Source organism: Eurytemora carolleeae, unplaced genomic scaffold (assembly GCF_000591075.1).
Source record: "Eurytemora carolleeae unplaced genomic scaffold, Eaff_2.0 scaffold76, whole genome shotgun sequence".
NCBI classification, from domain to species: domain Eukaryota; kingdom Metazoa; phylum Arthropoda; class Copepoda; order Calanoida; family Temoridae; genus Eurytemora; species Eurytemora carolleeae.
Window position 1 is genome coordinate 325,531 of NW_019396128.1, and position 18,205 is coordinate 343,735.

An 18,205-nucleotide genomic window follows, 5' to 3' on the forward strand; every position below is an offset into this window, starting at 1 on the left:
TCAACCGATCGGGCCCTAATTTTGTGTGGGGCCTTTAGGGACCCTAGGGAAGGTCTATGAATGATCGAAATTTTAAAAATTTGTGTTTAGAAGTTTTTTATTTTTGTAAAATTTTAAAAATGCGCGAAAAAATATTTGAAATCCGCAAACTTTTTGTTTTGTTTTTGTTTTATACTGTACAAAAATAAGATACTCACAGATAAAGCCACAATTAAAAGTTGAAAAAAGCCTAGTATTCAATATTACACTTGATTGTCACAAAACTGTCATTTTTAGTGGGGCACATTGTGTGTGGCAACAATGGATGTAAGATCATGGATGATGGATCAGGGATGTTGGATCATGAATGTTGGATCAGGGATGTTGGATCAGGGATGTTGGATCATGAATGTTGGATCAGGGATGTTGGATCATGGATGTTGGATCATGGAAGTTGGATCATGGATGTTGGATCATGAATGTTGGATCATGCATGTTGGATCATGGATGTTGGATCATGAATGTTGGATCATGAATGTTGGATCATGGATGTTGGATCATGGATGTTGGATCGTGAATGTTTGATCATGGATGTTGGATCATGGATGTTGGATCATGGATGTTGGATCATGGATGTTAGATCATGGATGTTGGATCCCGGATATTGGATCATGAATGTTGGATCATCAGATGTTGGATCACTGATGTTAGATCATGAATGCTGGATCATGAATTTTGGATCATGAATGTTGGATCATGGATGTTGGATCATGGATGTTGGATCATGAATGTTGGATCATGGATGTTGGATCATGGATGTTGGATCATGGATGTTGGATCACGGATGTTGGATCATGGATGTTGGATTTTGGATGTTGGATCATAAATATTGGATCATGGATGTTGGATCATGGATGTTGGATCATGGATGTTAAATTTTGGATGTTGGATCAAATGTTAGATTATTCTAGTCTTTATTTCACCTGAGAGTATAACCAAGAGAGAGGAAAAGTGTAATGTAGGAGCCAAGACCATATTTACAGGCTAGAACTAAATAGTAAATATTTACAGGGTGTATCGCAAAACATGAAAGTTTAGAAATGGTAAAGATCTTCTTTATATTTTAAGTGTGCAATGAGTAATGGCCAATCAAAAGCTTTTAAGCAGGCCTACACCACATTTTGAAAAGCCCTTCAATCTGTACAAATTTTTGATATATATTCCGTCCGTATAGATAGCATTCAAAGATCAAAATTGATCTCTACTTTCTCACAAGTTATGTCTGCTGGGAAACCATACAGTCAATATTGAAAAAATGAACATTGTTTATCGACAAAACTTAAACATTTCAAAATGACATTCTGTTGGGTTTGGGATTAATGCTTACCAAGAGGTTTAGAGTTTACTTTCTCAATCTCTTGAACTTCAACCCTGGCCTCGAGGCCCAGCAGGTAGAGGAGGACATCCTCCCTCCCCTCCACAACACACATACACAGGAACAAGAAGTACATCTTCTTCACTAAACAAAACTATAAGAATCGAGTTTGGGGAAAAATCATCAGCATTGGAGACCCCCAGATTTTCATTGGAGACCCCCTGATTTTTGTTGGAGACCCCCAGACTTTTTTTTGGAGAACCCAACCTTTTCATTGGAAACCTATGATTTTCCTTGGAGACCCCCAGATCTCCAACGAAAGTCTGGGGTCTTCATTGAAAAGATTGGGGTCTCCAACAAAAATCTTGGGGTCTCCAATGAAAATCTGGGGGTCTTGCATCTAAAAACTGAGGTCTCCAATGAAAGTATGAAGGTCTCCAACGAGAATCTGGGGGTCTGCAATAGTACTCCAAAGCTGATGATTTTTTCCCAGACTCGTAAGACTTTAAATATTATGAAATCCGCAAACTTATTTTGTTTTTGTTTTATACTGTAAAAAGAGAAGATGCTCTCAGATAAAGCCACAATTAAAAGTTTTAATAGAAGATGGACGCGAAGCGCCCTAAAATCCTAGTATAGATAAATATTACATGCTATGTACATTGTACAATTTGTGCATTACAAACTTATATATTCTGTCAATCTATACGTTTCCAAAAGAATATTAATTTTGTTGAAATTACTGTCATAACAAAATGATAATTAGTATTTCTACCTTTTTCTATTTGTCTAGTAGATCTCCATGCACAAGTTTGCTCCCAGAATACGAGCAATTTATCCTTTTTTTCTCCTCTCATCAGATCTTTAACTGAACACAATTAAAATATTAGACTTGTGTGTTAATTTTCCAGAGCTGGGAATATTAGTGTTGGATAATGCATATAATCCCGATTGCTTCATCTCGATATCCATTACCTGTAGGCAATTTTAATTTAAAAAACTGTTCCTTTTCATATCGTCATTTTAAGTATTCCTGGCTGGTTAAGATTACCATGAAGGAATTCAAATAAAGATCAAAGTAATCTGCAGATTAACAAAAGATCGAGATCAAGTAATGATCTTGATATCCATAATACAAGAGTTCCCAGCTCAATAGCTTTATCATAGGACATTTGGCAAAGCTGTGTGTGGCATGGAGTACAAATGTTGTGGTTCAGATATAACACTGAGTGGCTCATTGTGATGCACCATCCCCCCCCCCCACTTTAATCTCAAAATGTAAACTTTTAAATAACTCAGAATTATGATTTAACATTTACTTATATTTTCCTTGGTCTCTTTGCACTCGGAGCTGGTTAATTGGGACCAAATCCACTCATATTCGTCATCTCCAGATCCTTGATGATCTCCAGATCCTTGATGATCTCCAGGTGATTGATGATCTTCAGGTCCTTGATGATCTCCAGGTGGTTCATCCATATCTGAAAAGGAAATGAGTCTTTGGCACAATCTCAAAGTTTCTAATCCCCATCTGTTCTCTTCTCTCATTGATATTTCATAGATTTTTTAATCTAACAGAATTCATTGTCTGAAATATTTATGGTCTATGACATTGGGTTGCGAAGATGTCACGATTAGATAATTTGAAGCAAGGACTCAATTACTTTTACTCCTATATTTCTTTCTTTATCCATATTCAGCCCCATGAAGGTAACTTTTCTATTTCATCACCTTTCATCACCCTCCCACGCGCTCAATCTTCTTACCTTCTTCATTCTCCTACCCTCCCCTCCCCTCCCCCTCTATCCCCTGCCTTCTACCCCTTCACTCCACCTCTCTCCCTTCTCTACCCCTTCACTTCACTTCTCTCCCTGCTCTTACCCTTCACTTCACTTCTCTCCCTTCTCTTACCCTTCACTTCACTTATATCCCTTCTCTGCCCTCCCTCCTCTTCCTTGAATTCTTTCCCTTCTCTCTTCAATCCTCTGTCTTCTCTCCTCTACTTCCAATTCCCTTTCCTTCTATCCAGTCCGTCTCTCTCCTTCCTTCTATCCAGACCTTCTCTCCCTTTCCTTCTATCCAGTCCTTCTATCTCCTTCCTTTTATCCAGTCCTTCTCTCCCTTTCCTTCTATCCAGTCCTTCTCTCTCCTTCCTTCAATCCAGTCCTTCTCTCCCTTTCCTTCTATCCAGTCCTTCTCTCTCCTTCCTTCTATCCAGTCCTTTATCCCCTTCCTCCTTTCCTTGCTCAAGTTCTTTCCTCCACTTTCCCGCCTCCTTCCCTCCTTCATTTTTCCCTTTTTCCCCCTTCCTTCCATTCCCTCTTGCTTTTTCTATTTCTATCCTAGAATCCTCACTCCACGAATATATCTTCTTAACTAACAAACACAAAATGGTTGATTTGTTTGTTTTCATGTGAATTCGCAAACATTTGTTTTTCCGTGTCTCATTTTCACACTTACCTCATTCCACAGGTTTGCATATTCAAAGACAAAATGTGTTAGTTTTGGGAATTTTATAAATTGATAGTAACAGAGCCGTAACCGGCCCCTCTCACGCCCTCCCCCCCTCCCCTACAAAAACATTCATATTGAAATAATAAATAAAAAAACAATTAAACACTGGACCACAATTGTGTTTATTAATCCCAACCAAATTCTAAAAATTCGTCTAGAAATTTTATTTCTTTCTTTTATGAAATTGAACAAATTTCTTTAAAGAACCATTCACTTATTTGAGTAATTTCATGGTAAACCAATTAGCCTATAGCTATTCATTGGTATTAGTTCTACTTTTCAAAGATATCTATGATCAGAGAAAAAGTCGCAAATAACTATTATAGATACTTCAATTTAATTTAATGTTTGAAATTTGAAATGCTGGAATTCTGAATGATAAATCGGCTTTTTCTCAGGCCACAGTTGTCTTTGAAAAGTAAAACTAATACCAATGAATAGTATATATAGGCTATTAATTGTTTACCCTCAAATTACCCAAATAAGTGAACGGTCCCTTTAGTAATTATTTTAAAACTATAGCTGGGCGCTATTTAGTTTGAACTATACTGCCGCTTGAACTATTTTTATGTTCATTTGAAAGCTAATCTATGTGTGTCCATTCTTTGTTTAAACAATATACATATCTTCAATTGTTTCACCTACAGGGTGTCCCACACCATATTAGACCGAGAACGGGTCTAAATTACGATTTTCGGGACTAATTAGAAAATTTCATATAAATAAATAAGAATTCAAATGACCAATTAATACAAATGGAACCCGAACAATTTATGTTCAAACGACGGTAGCTTAACAAGCAGATCCCACCATTTTTATTTGCATGTGAAATATTTTTTTGATATCATTAAAACTATTTTGTGATGATTATTATTATTAATATTATACTTTTTCATGAAATATCAAAATTTTAAAACATGCATACTTAATAATTGAGTAAATAATGTGTTGCTTGAACTACAGGAAATGACGTCATTATCAGTAGTTAGAATGAACGTATAGTTCAAGCGATAAATAGTTCAAACGATCAATAGTTCAAATGATCAATAGTTCAAATGGCAGTAGTTCAAATGCGGATCCACCTTACATATTTTTCCTACGAAGACGACAAATAATATTTAGTTTCCAAACCAAATATTTCCACTCCAGGATTGTTGTGTACACAACACAACTGCGGGCGCGGCGAAAATAAAACTCTTAATTTAGGAAGGATGTGATATTGTGGAACTTAAAGGCTTTGCCTCTACAGTTGGTATTGAAATAAAAGCGAGTAGCATTCTCAGGGGTTATCATTGAATCCCTCGGGGATTTTAATTTCCAATGGTTCTGATTGAGATTAAATGATAAAAGAAGTATCACTTCTCAGTAGTCGGGCCTATAGACACTTACAGATAATTTTGTTTCAGATAATATGTCCAATTTACAGAATAAAATTGTTTTAATCACCGGGGCTAGTTCCGGAATCGGAGCTGGAGCTGCGCTTCATCTTGCAGGACTCGGAGCTAAACTCTCCTTGGTTGCACGGAATACGGAGAAACTGGAGCAGATTGCAGAACAATGTAGATCTCTAGGCAGTCCTCAGGTTCTTATTTGCCCTCATGACCTCAGTATAGAGGCTGAATGTGTGAAGGCCGTCGCTGAAACTGTTAAAAAGATGAACGGTCTTGATGTATTGGTCAATTCCGCCGGTATTCTTGTATCCGGGAGCATTCTTACATTAACTTCGGAGCAGTATGATCATTGCATGAATATAAACACACGAGCAGCTTTTATCCTGACGCAACAATGCGTACCACATCTTATCAAGACCAAGGGTACTATTGTACATGTTTCCAGTGTAACCGGTCTTCGCGCATTTCCTGGTGTGCTGGCGTACAATATGAGTAAATCCGCGGTGGATCAACTCACGCGTACAGTAGCCCTTGAGGTTGCGGAGTTTGGGGTCAGAGTCAACGCCGTAAATCCGGGAGTTATTGTAACAAATGTACATAAACAGGCTGGGATGGCCGACGAAGCGTATGAAAAGTTTCTTGAGCACAGTAAAACTACACATGCCCTGGGCCGGGTAGGTACTGTTGATGAAGTGGCTAAAGCTATTGAGTTTTTGGCCAGTGATAAATCATCATTTATTACTGGACAAACCTTGGCCATTGACGGAGGAAGAAGTGTAATGTGTCCAAGATAGATGAAAAAAAATATTTTATCATTTAATGGGTTTTGGTAGTTTTTTTCAGATCTCTATAATGTTAATAAAATAATTTTATATTGTTTTAATTTGTTTTATAATGATCTGACGTACTTTTGATAATTTATTTAAATCGATTTTATATATTACATTTTACCACAGTTTGTTTTACAGCAAGATGTCAAATTTTTTCATTTGAAGAATTATTTTTTACGCATTCTTTTTCAAAATGTTTAACATTTGAATTTTGCGATGTTAAAGGTATACGCTAACTTTAGCACGAGTCTGTGAAACTAAAGATATCAATAACTACCAGAGTAAATAGCCCACACGCTCGAGAAATTACCAATAACGTTTTTATTTGAAGAACTCCATTTTGGTTGGAAAATATATATGTTTTTTTTTTTCATTCTTTCTCGAAAAAGTCTTAATAATATATTTTAAAAAGTGCTGAAGTATTAAAAATTTCCGGTGACTTGACAAATCTAATAAAATTATTATTTTATTAAAAGCATTTTTTACTGTAGTTTTAATGCTCGGAACATGATAAATTTTGTGATTATACCTTTTTTATGAACAGTGTGATATTATATTTTATCGTGTTATCTTTTCTAACGTTTTTATAGATTTTATAATTCATGTTGGCGCATTTGTCTAGATGTAAATGGCGCATTTTCTGATGTTTTCTTATTTTTCTACTAATTTCAGACAGGAATGGGTTTGGAGATAAATATAAACGATGAGTCGGCTCGTAGAGTTGACAAGTTCCTTGTGACGAACAAGTACAAGGAGCTGGCCGAGAACGCGATGTCGTTCAACAGGAAGCTGAACGAGGAGAGGAAGATGAGGATACCATATGTCGACGGACAGGTTCAAATTAATTCTTTTCATGCATTTTAGATTTTTAGAATAATAAAGGTACCCTCTAAACCTTTAGCTGACAGTAATGTGGAAAATTTCGTTTTTTTCTTCGAATTTCCTTTATTGTTTCCAATGCAGCAATCTGAATTTCACTTTTATATCACATTTCAAAATAACAAATTTTTAAAGAGAACCCTAAATCGTTGTGAAATGGATATGCTACTTTATTAATGAAGGGTCACTGCAAATTAAGTTAACAGTCCCTTTAAGTTTTTGTTTATTATAATAGAACTAGTTTTTATCTCTTCTTATTTGTAATATAGAATAAAAATAGTTTTTGTTTTAGACCGGAGTGGCGCAGCGCCATTACGATATGATGCGTAAGTGTCGTGAGCGAATGCCTGGTCGTCGTGAGGGCCAGATCCTCTCCTATCCGCAGCGTAAATGGGTGAAGAAACGGTATCAGTATCTTCAGCACTTTTTGCTACCTAAGCATCTACGATATATCGCAGAATCGGCGCCAAGTCTCGGCGAAACACCAGTTATCGGGGTAATAATAACACTTTTTTTCTTTCATAGTGCGACCCTTAAGTTCATGCAACCATTTCTTTTTTATAAAATCCGGATTTTCTCGGCAATGAGTACATTTTTGTTACAAATCAGCAAATGAAAATGTTCATCAGTTTGCGAATGAGTAAAGAGTATTAAAAAGGCGTTGAAAAGTCTTCACCAATTGCATAGGAGCCCATGAAAGGAAAAGAAGTCAGATTATTAATATATTTAGTATTTACTGACCCAAAGTTTATTCAACAAAGCTTAAAATAAAAATAAATGGAACAAAAAAGCTTTGGAACAAAAAAGCTTTAAAACAAAAAAGTTTTTCTTGAACTATGGGAAGGATGATTTAAAAAAATTTACGTGATCATCTTTATTCACAGGTTTGTCAACAAAAGTCGCCAAAATATGAGCTTCTTTTATATTTTATTTCTAAAAAAAATAATACTGCTTGCACAAACTTTTTAGTCGCACAAATTAAATATTTTTATGCATTTAAGCAGGGGTCTGTATAATTCCATTTCTGATCCCAAATGGGATCGGGGTTGAAAGTACATTTAGGGGCATTAAAGTACACTTTATATGTTATTTAGAACTTTGACAAGTTTTTGTGTACGTGTACTACAATTCAGAAATGTGTACTGCATTTGGGGTGTTAAAAGATGTAAATATTAGTATTTAACATAGGAGATAAATTATAATATACAGAAAAATGAACACGCCCTTGCAGTAAACATTCTGCAGAAAGGAATTTTTTCTACATCTTGACATTATATTTTCAATTTTTTACAATAACAATATGGTTTATTTCTGCCCCTAATATAAATCAATCAATCAACATTTGGGATTGATCAGATAGAATTATATGGACCCCTGCATTTAAGCCCATTAACTTTTGGGATTGGATTATGGCAAGAAAAAGTCAGTGCTGACAATGTTCATTAAGGACTTGTAACTCCGTTCTGAAACATTGAAGTTTTATTAATTGATTTGCCTTGGATTGGTTATTCAATATTCGCCTCTTTTATATATTTCTCTTCTTTAATTATTAATTTGAATAATTTATTTTAATTAAATTTTACAATATTTTCAAATTTTCATATCAAATCAGATGGAAATATTTTGAGGTATCTATATAATTTGTTCTTAATTTTTTCTTCTCGATTTAATGCTTATTTCATTTACTTTATTAAATTAAAGACAACCGTGGAATTTATAGAATAACGCTTTTAATTTATCACATAAAATAACAAGCTGTGAACTTAAACAAATATTTAAAAGCGATAATTTGTTTAATACCATATTCTTGGGTCCTTCATTATTTAATTTGAAAAGAATGATATAGACAAAGCCAAAACCTTTGTCTGACATTTTTTTCACCTTTTCTATCCTTGGCAAATCTCGTTTTCATAAATATAGATATCTACGTCTTTCGTTAATATGTCGTTTAAAAAAATAACATTATCTAATAAATGTTGCATATTTTGGAGGAGGCGCCGGTATTCGTTCCCGAGGAGATGTCCCACCCTATGATGAGTAAAGACTCCTGGGAGTACTACGACGACGAAGCCTACGCAATGCAGGAGCCGATCGGTTCCGAACCCGAGAGTGATTCAGATTTTGAGTATGAGAGTGGGAGAGGGAAGAAAGGAAAAGGAAAGAAGGGAAGTATGGGGAAAAGTAAAATGGTAAGTTAAAAACACAATAAAGTTTAAAGTTTAGAGACTTCTCATTTTATTTTTTTATTAAAAGGTGTTGAAGAAAGTTAACAGTGTGTAGAAGATAGTTAATAGTGTGTAGAAGATAGTTAATAGTGTGTAGAAGATAGTTAGTAGTGTGTTGAAGATAGTTAACAGTGTGTAGAAGATAGTTAATAGTGTGTAGAAGATAGTTAATAGTGTGTTGAAGATAGTTAACAGTGTGTAGAAGATAGTTAATAGTGTGTAGAAGATAGTTAATAGTCATAGAATAAAAAAGTGTTTTAGATCCGGTTGATCCGCAACATTAGCTCCCTGGATCCGGTTGATCCGGAAAAATATACGGATCCCGATCCAAGTGGCAAAATTTCAACAAAACATAGTTTCTTATCATCCAATGCAATATTATAATTCATTAAAACCTTCCTCATCATGGAATGGATAACACGGGTGTATAATTTAAAAATTTATTTCCAATTAATTTTTGATAAAATGTAGATTGTAGGAGGGGGAAAAAATGAAAAATCGAAAGCCAAGATGTTCCCCTAAAAATCATTTATTTTCAGCAATTTATGAAACCCCTTAAAAACATTATCAACATCTTGGGGGGGAAAAATATTTTCAAATGGGGGGGGGCTGATTTTTCACGAAAATATTAACCCTGATGGATAATCAAGTTTCTGTTAAAAAAGAAGATTTTTTGAAATTTTGATTTTTTTGTTCAGATAGAAATCAGCAAAACGAGCAAAAATATTTTTTTGGAAAAAGATCAAATCGAATTGAAAATAAGTGTTAAAGAATTGTTATTTTCTTTAAAAATATAAATAAGAAAAAAAACTAATAATGCGGAAAATAGAAAGAAAATCAAATCCAAAAATAAACGTTTAATCTTCATAAGTAAAGTAAAGACAGTTTTGGAGCATTTTTCCTAAAATTAAGAATTAACAAATAAATTGAATAAATGGCTTGATATTTCATTCAAAATTCATTTTAAGCGAGAAGGTGTTTTTTTAAAGGAGGGGTTTTACGAAGAAAAATTCTTTTTCTTTTGGGGATGTGTTCCGGCTCACCCCCTCCCCTCTTTAATATTTCTTGTGTTTTGCGGGATAGGGGGGGGGGGGGTAAATTTTTCCCACCTCGATCAGAAGTCTAATTTTTGTTATTTCCTTCTTTTTCTCAACGGAGGAGGGGGGGAGGGGGGGGCTCGGTCCTGTGTTCTTGATTTTGATATTTTAATATTCCGAGATGTTTCAAACTTCTACCCGTATCCGACTTAGTCTTATTAAAACTTCTAAAGCTTATTAAACCATATTTTAATTCGGATTTTCATTTAATGTTCGATTAGTTTTTCGACGAAAAGCTCAATGGTTAAAAATGATAAAATCTTTAATACCAACAAGCGCAAATTTTCTAGAAAAGACTAATGAATAAACTTTGTAGATTTCATTTACTTTCATCAACGCAGGTTTTGAGGATTAGGTGTTGATCAGGGTTTTGTTGTACAAGGGTAATTTCTTCTTTACTGTGGATTAGTCCGCTTAATTAGAATTTATTTTCATTAAATTATAGTTCAGAAGAACCCTGGTTTTCATATCATCTCGTATTTTACAAAACTATAGTTCGGATGAACCTTAGTTCTGATATCATGACATATTTCAGATGCACCCTAATTCTGATGTCGCATTATATTTAACTTAATTATAATTCTGATGAACCATAGATCTGATATCATGTTGAATATTTCGTGAAACTCTAGTTCTGATGAACCCTAGTTCTGACATCATTTCGTGTTCAACTAAACTATAGTTTGTATGAAATCTATTTCTGACATCATGTTGTAGGGAATGAGTAAATCTAATAAAAAGAGAAGTTTTGACGAAGAAAGAACACCGACTCAAGACAGTAAGTTCTATTTTTTTAATATATTTTGCTTGTCCGTTTGTCTGTCTCTATCCAATAAACGCCCAAAGGGGCAATTTTTGTGGCAACTCACTTGACCCCAGAGAAAAAATTTACTGGAAATTTTTTTTTATGTTTTAACCTTTTTTTTGAAATCCATCAATGCTATCAGAAAAATCCTCAAATTATCGTTCAAAATCTTCGAAAAGGGCTTTTAAAAGCGACAGTTAAACCTAAGATTATTTTTAAAATAAAAATATTTATTTGAAGAATTTTTCTTTGTTGTTTGTGTTTATCAAGTCATTCTTTGCACAAAAATTGATTGATATTTTGAGTTGAAAAAAAAGAATATTTTTTTATATTCGCCATTTCTATTTTTTATTATAGTTATTCTATCAAACGTGTTAAGTGTTAAAGAAATGATAAAAAACAGAAAACAGATTTTTTTATCATAATATTAAACAGATATATTTTTTATCAATCAGGAATTTGATTATCGTTTTTTTAAAGTTTATGCATAATTTAAGCAAAATTTCGAATCATGCAAAGATGACAATGCCCGATTCACAACGGTATATCATTGACTTTAACCTGACAAATTATGTTGAAAATAGTTATTCTATTTTTAAAATTGTTTAATTCTGATCATTCAAAGAAAATAATCACTTTTCAAAATTATAAACATCAGACAAAGCTTTTAATGGTAATTTGTGAATTGGGCATTGTCATCAATGCAAGGCGGGTCCCGCTTAGGAGTCCCGGCCGTTAAGAAGAAGTTTCTGATTTTATAAAGTTGACAAATATCGTTTAGGATCTAGTCGGTCAGCCCGGAGAAGTGTCGGAGGACCTCCTCCTCAACCTCCCCATCCATCCGCTCATCACCCTCCTCCTCCTCCACCTCCTCAACATCATCCACTGAATCAGCAACAAACACCGCCACAGCAACAGAATTCAGTAAGAATTAAATTTCAAAATAATTGCGGCATTATTCATTCCATGCATACTTGCGGATTTTTTACTTTTTACACACTGACACAACTCAATTTTTTTTAGCACTTTAGGGCTTGTGTAGCACCTACCTAGATATGTCTGCTTTTTAATCACAATTTTAGCACTAATTTTAAATTCCGTTTTTAATATTCTGTCATGAAACTGAAAGACTCAAGTGGCTTGTAGAATTCAAGCATCAAAGGGGGAAAAATCTAAAACATTTCAAAAGAATTTTAAACATTAAAAATGTCTGCTAAATATAGATTTATAGATTCATACAAAAGTCTTCATATAATTTTAAAAGAAAATTTTCATAGATTTAGACTCCAATTTTGTAAAAAATTTTCCCTCTCTTTCAGGATTTTTTTTGGCATATTTTTATGCTCATATTCACAGTTCAGAGTTTTATGAACCACAGTTAATTTCTGAATTTCAATATTTGCTATAAAATATTTGCCGCCATAATTACATTTTTATAAATTTCTTAAAAGAAGCGATTACATAACTTAAGAAAATGGCATCCATATGNAGGATAAAAACACAGAAATGCAAAAGGAAGAAAAACTAAGAAACCCGATAAAACAGATTAGAGTGTATGCATGCTTAGAATAGAATCAAAGAAATGAACAGAATGAAGTGAATAAAAGTAAATTAGATATAGAAAGAGATGAACCTTGGTTCAAGAGACAATTTTTGTAGAGTTACATGATTTATGGGTTAGTTTAATCACTACACTCTGACACTTTGAATTTCTATTTAAAACTATTTTTTTTTCAAAATCCAACTTATTACAAAAAATTAGATACATAATATTTTGTACAGTGAATATGTATGTGAATACATAGCAAGAGTTTTTTTTTATAATGTCGTATTCTCAACATATTTAAGATCAGATGCCGCGGAAAAACGAGTTTACTATATCCATTGCTATCCTGCATATTTCAGGGCTATTAATTTACCTTGAATAAAAAATAAAAAGCATCAAAAAACTTATAAGTCATGATATTTGGATATATTTTCATAAATCGTATTTAACCCTTTGAAGCTGTGAACATCTCAGCAGCATTATTTTTGTGCAGACCAATGGTGAATAATAACAGCTGTCATAGATTTTAAAATAAATTTCAAGACGACATTTTATGTGCTCTTGCTATGTATTCTTATATCTGAGATTGGCCGTATTAAATTTTTTTTATTTATTACTCTGATTTTTATGGCAAACTCTTCTCTGAAATGTCTATTTAAAAGTTTTACAGTTCATTGCACAATATCTTTGACATTGATTTTTTCAATAATGTTTTTCATTTTTTTCCATTTTAATATTTAAATTTTTTATCCTAGATTTAATTTTTTTTTAAAAAGAGAAAATTGTTTTTAGGTTTAAAGGGAGAGACTGACATTGCAACATATTTGAGCTGAAAGTGCAGTTTTGTAGAGAAAAATGTTAGGATTCATTTGATACCAATGAGACATTTTTATGGTGTAAAATTCTAAAAAAGAGCGTAAAGACGTTTGTAATATTTCACCAGTTGTTTTAGCCAGCAGAAGAAACGTGTTCACAATTATTAATTTACATGGACAAAACATGTAAAAAAATATTTATGATTTAATTTGCTGTTGAAGTAAAATCGTAAAATCAATAATTTCATTATCACTATTACCCTTGCTGTTTCTATAATTTTATTTGTAAATTTCTTCAAACTGTCGTCTTCACAATTAAAATAAAGAAAACCCCCAACAAGCGACCGTAGCTGAAAGAATTTGCATAAACCAAACAAGATTTTAAAATTAATTTTAATAACCTATTTACAATAATATAAGTTCATTATTTTCCTCAACCTATTTGTATACACTATACATGCAACTAGTTTGTACAATACTATTTGTTTCATGTTTTCTCCATTATTTTAGAATTGTAAAGAAAACGTTCTTCTGTTGGCTGAAACAACTGATGAAATATCACAAACGACTTCTCGCTCTTATTTTAGAATTGTACATCGTAAAAATGTCTCATTGGTATCAAGTAAATCCTAAAGTTTTTCTCTACAAAACTGCACTTTCAGCTCAAATATGTTACATAGCAAGGTCTCTCCCTTTAAAGAAAAAATATTGAATTACCTGTTATATTTCTACACAAGTAATTCTAAAACTCAAGGTTAAAGTAAAAATTATTTTTAAAAAATGCTGTGAACTAAACCAAAATTTAGGGGTTTATTCAAAGCCTGTGTATGGTTTTAATCCTAGCAGAGTTATGGTTTAGTCTATCCCAGGATATGTCTTAATCCAACCCAAGATTTAAATAAAATCAAGAAAGGGTTTTAATCCAAAACAAGGCATGGTTTTAATTCGAGCCAAGATATGGTTTAAATTCAAGCCAAGATATAGTTTAGTTCAATCAAAGAGTTGCTTTTATTTCAAAGCCAAGATATGGTTTTACTCCAAACCACGATAAGCTTCTAATTCAAACCAATATATAGTTTTAATCTAATCCAAGATATGGTTTTAATTCAAACCAAGCTATGGTTTAAATCCAAACCAAGATATTGTTTTAAACTAATCCAAGATATGGTTTAAATCCAAACCAATATATAGTTTTAATCTAATCCAAGATATGGTTTTAATTCAAACCAAGCTATGGTTTAAATCCAAACCAAGATATTGTTTTAAACTAATCCAAGATATGGTTTTAATTCAAACTAGTTTCTTAGTTATGATTTTTGATTCAAACCATGAAGAAATGGTTTTAATCTAATCCAAAATATGGTTTTAATTCAAAACAATCAAAAGGAAGAAAGGATTTTAAATCGAATCAGATATGGTTTTAATCCATACCAAGATAGGATTTTAATTCAAACCAAGATATGGTTTTAATCCAAACCAAGATATGGGTTTAATCCAAACCAAAATGTGATATTATTTCAAACCAAGAGGTAGGGTTTTAATACAATTGTTCTCCAGGCTGCATCTACACCACCGGAGGATCTCTACGAGCCGACACCAGTCGTTATCAATCCTAAACCTAAGGTTCTTACCATGGAGTAGAGAAACCAAGGAGTGGTTTTGAAATGTTAAAAACTTTTGGAATCCCCCCCCCCCCTCAAGAAAATAAATACAATGATGCAATTCTATGATTTTCCTGTTTTTAATTACAAATTCAAATTTGTTCCGACTTACACGCACTTGAAGGTTTACAGAAATTCAGAAAAAATGACACTCCTTGTGTTTTAACAACTCCATAGTCAAATTAAGAATGCTTTCTGCTGCATGCTGCATGTTTGCTTTCTTGCTTGTAATTACTCTCTTGAGTATAAAGTTTAATCATGTTTAATCCTCTAGGCAGATTCATCCGTCTACTGTGATTTCTGTCTCGGGGATACAGTGATGAACAAGAAGACCGGAGGACCAGAGGAGCTTATTGCCTGCTCCATCTGTGGTCGTGCAGGTACTTGGAGTAATTATTTGGTTTGGTTTTTATCTGTCGTGGTGGGCAGCGGCCAAACTCTGTTACGTTTAGAGAGAGTAGGGGTGAATTTTGTAGATCCAGAGTAAATCATTTTGGTGGGATGTCTGTCTATTTTTGGTCGTGCAGGTACATGAAGTAATTATTTGGTTTGGTTTTTATCTGTGGTTGTACACTTGTAGGTACATGAAGTAATTATTTGGTTTGGTTATATCTGTGGTTGAACACATGTAGGTACATGAAGTAATTATTTTGTTTGGTTTTTATGTGTGGTTGTACACGTGTAGGTACATGGAGTAATTATTTGGTTTGGTTTCTATTGTGGTCGTGCAGGTACATGAAGTAATTATTTGGTTTGGTTTTTAATCTGTGTTTGTGCACGTGTAGGTACATAGAGTAATTATTTGGTTTGGTATCTATCTGTGGTTGTGCACTTGCAGGTACATGGAGTATTTATTTGGTTTGGTATCTATCTGTGCACGTGCAGGTGTAATTAGTTGGTTTGGTTTATACCTGTGTTTGTGCAGGTACATGGAGTAATTAATTGGTTTGGTTTTTAATCAGTAATGTTTATTTGATAAATTTTTCTTTCCTCCCCCCCCCCTTTAGCATACTGGGGAAAATATTATTTTTGGAGAAAATATTTCCCTCTTTTCAATATAGTTTGGTTTGGGTTAGTAGTTATTTGGCCGAGTTTGTATTATCACATTATAATACGTCGTCAATGTATTTTAACTCAGAAATCCCGGGAAATTTAAATTACGAATTATTCTCAATTTTAGTTTTCTAATTTACACTATTTTTTGTCTGAAATTCATGCAGCCTCATCAATTTTTATTTTATTTTTCATGCAAATTTAAATAGAAATCAAAACAGAAAGTGCATATTGAAATCCTCCTTCGTCACGATTGATTAAGCCTATTGTTTTGAAACTAAAGATGAGATCCTTGTAATGAGAGAATAGGGGATAAGGATGAATATGCGTTGCAGGGGTGTGCACACTGTTCACAACATGATGTCGTAAACCTTTTATATTTATAACTTTGATCTGACAGAATTCATAGTTTGAAATGGCAAGGGTACACACCATCAGGCTGCAAAATATTAAGATTAGAAAAGTGTTAACTAAAGATTTAATAATAACAATGTGGGGTACTAGTAAACAGTGCTTAGGATCCGGATCCGTTGGATCCGCAAGATTTTGGTTTCCTGGATCCGGATCCGTAAAAATACGCGGATCCGAGGATCTGGATCAAAGGGGTAAAATATCAACCAAAAACTGCATAAAAAACTTTTTTACTCCCAAAACCCAATTATGAACTTTTGAATAAAGAGAGATTATGAAAATTTCCTCATTTCTGAATGGTTCATCAAGTTTTAGGATAAAAATAAGAGAGAAAAAAATTGAAAATTATTTTTTGTTAAAAAAATTCAGTAAATCTAAAGGAAATGACCTGGATCTGGATCCGGATCCATTTTATTCCATTGCGGATCCAGGATCCGGATCCGCATCAAAATTAAATGGATCCTAAGCACTGCTAGTAAAATAAATGAAAATAATGTGGTCACCTAGAAATTTTCTCGCTAATTTCCAAGAAATTATTCTTTCGGAAAAAGAAAAAAATAATTTTATATTCTTTCCTGTAAATTTGATGCTTGCACCCCTGTGAAGAACTTGAGAGAGAAAAGACTGTCAATGATTAAATTAAAAACTAATCTTACTAAACTAGTAACTAGACAACTGATCCCCTCGTCTCCGGTAACTGATTATACCTTAGTTAGTTAACCCCCCCCCCCTTTTCTCCCCCCTTCCCTCTTTTTTGTACTTCACTATATTTAGTCCCAAAAGGACTATTGACAAAATTTTAATAAACACCTGATTCACAAAGGTACCCTTTCAACCTTTAACTGAGGAAAATTATGGATATTGCTCACAAATAACGGGTTTAAAGGCATCGTTGTGAACCGAGAGTATACATTTTTTATGCTATTGCTATTTTCTGAATTCCTTCGGATGATTTTTTGTAATTTTCTATTCTGTTCTTCGTCCTAGAGCTTATTTTTACCTTCTAGGTTTGACTTTTTTCTATTATTCACATTCACGTATATAATACTATAATATATTTTTGTTGAAAAATCACCCCCCTCTAGATAGTTTTTTTTCAGATGTTAGGTATGTTTTCGCGCAGTTTTTATGATTTTATTCACTGAATTTGGACAAATAGAATAATTTTAAGGTTGAAAGTATCGAAAATGGTGGAAAACTTGCCAGTTAATTACTATTTTTTTCATTTTTCCCAAGTATCCAACCCCCCCCCCCTGATTTTTGCACAGCTTTGTAAACGGCAATAATTTTTATTAAATCAACGTTTTTTTAATTGATCATCTAATATCATCCCCTTCAAAGAATGCTTAAACTTCCTCTTGTCCATTATTTATCTCATATTCCTCGTCAAATAATATTCCAATAAATCTTTTCTTTTGTCCATTATTTAACTCATCTTTATTCTCAAATAATATTACAATAAATCTCCTCTCTTGTCCATTATATATCTCATATTCCTCGTCAAATAATATTCCAATAAATCTTCTCTCTTGTCCATTATTTATCTCATCTATATTGTCAAATAATATTCCAATAAATCTTCTCTCTTGTCCATTATTTATCTCATCTATATTGTCAAATAATA

General features: G+C 33.2%; 2 protein-coding genes across 2 annotated transcripts in view; both read left to right on the plus strand.

Annotated features, from left to right (window-relative positions):
- Positions 1-5,249: 5,249 nt before the first annotated feature.
- Positions 5,250-6,762, plus strand: LOC111695772 (3-oxoacyl-[acyl-carrier-protein] reductase FabG-like). The gene has a single exon (XM_023465209.1). It carries the CDS (start codon positions 5,280-5,282, stop codon positions 6,051-6,053), a length of 774 nt encoding a protein of 257 aa, XP_023320977.1. The 5' UTR covers positions 5,250-5,279; the 3' UTR covers positions 6,054-6,762.
- The window catches only part of LOC111695774 (zinc finger protein ubi-d4 A), a 13,532-nt gene continuing 2,039 nt past the window's right edge, over positions 6,713-18,205 (plus strand). Inside the window, exons 1-7 of the mRNA XM_023465210.1 lie at positions 6,713-6,923; positions 7,261-7,464; positions 8,960-9,157; positions 11,008-11,068; positions 11,877-12,019; positions 15,014-15,079; positions 15,392-15,497. Of these exons, the coding sequence (XP_023320978.1) occupies positions 6,768-6,923; positions 7,261-7,464; positions 8,960-9,157; positions 11,008-11,068; positions 11,877-12,019; positions 15,014-15,079; positions 15,392-15,497 (934 nt within the window). The 5' untranslated portion in view covers positions 6,713-6,767. The remainder of the gene's footprint in view (positions 6,924-7,260; positions 7,465-8,959; positions 9,158-11,007; positions 11,069-11,876; positions 12,020-15,013; positions 15,080-15,391; positions 15,498-18,205) is intronic.

Excerpts from the sequence above, each read along its gene's own strand:
- LOC111695772 (XM_023465209.1), top strand. The coding sequence starts at position 5,280 with ATGTCCAATTTACAGAATAAAATTGTTTTAATCACCGGGGCTAGTTCC.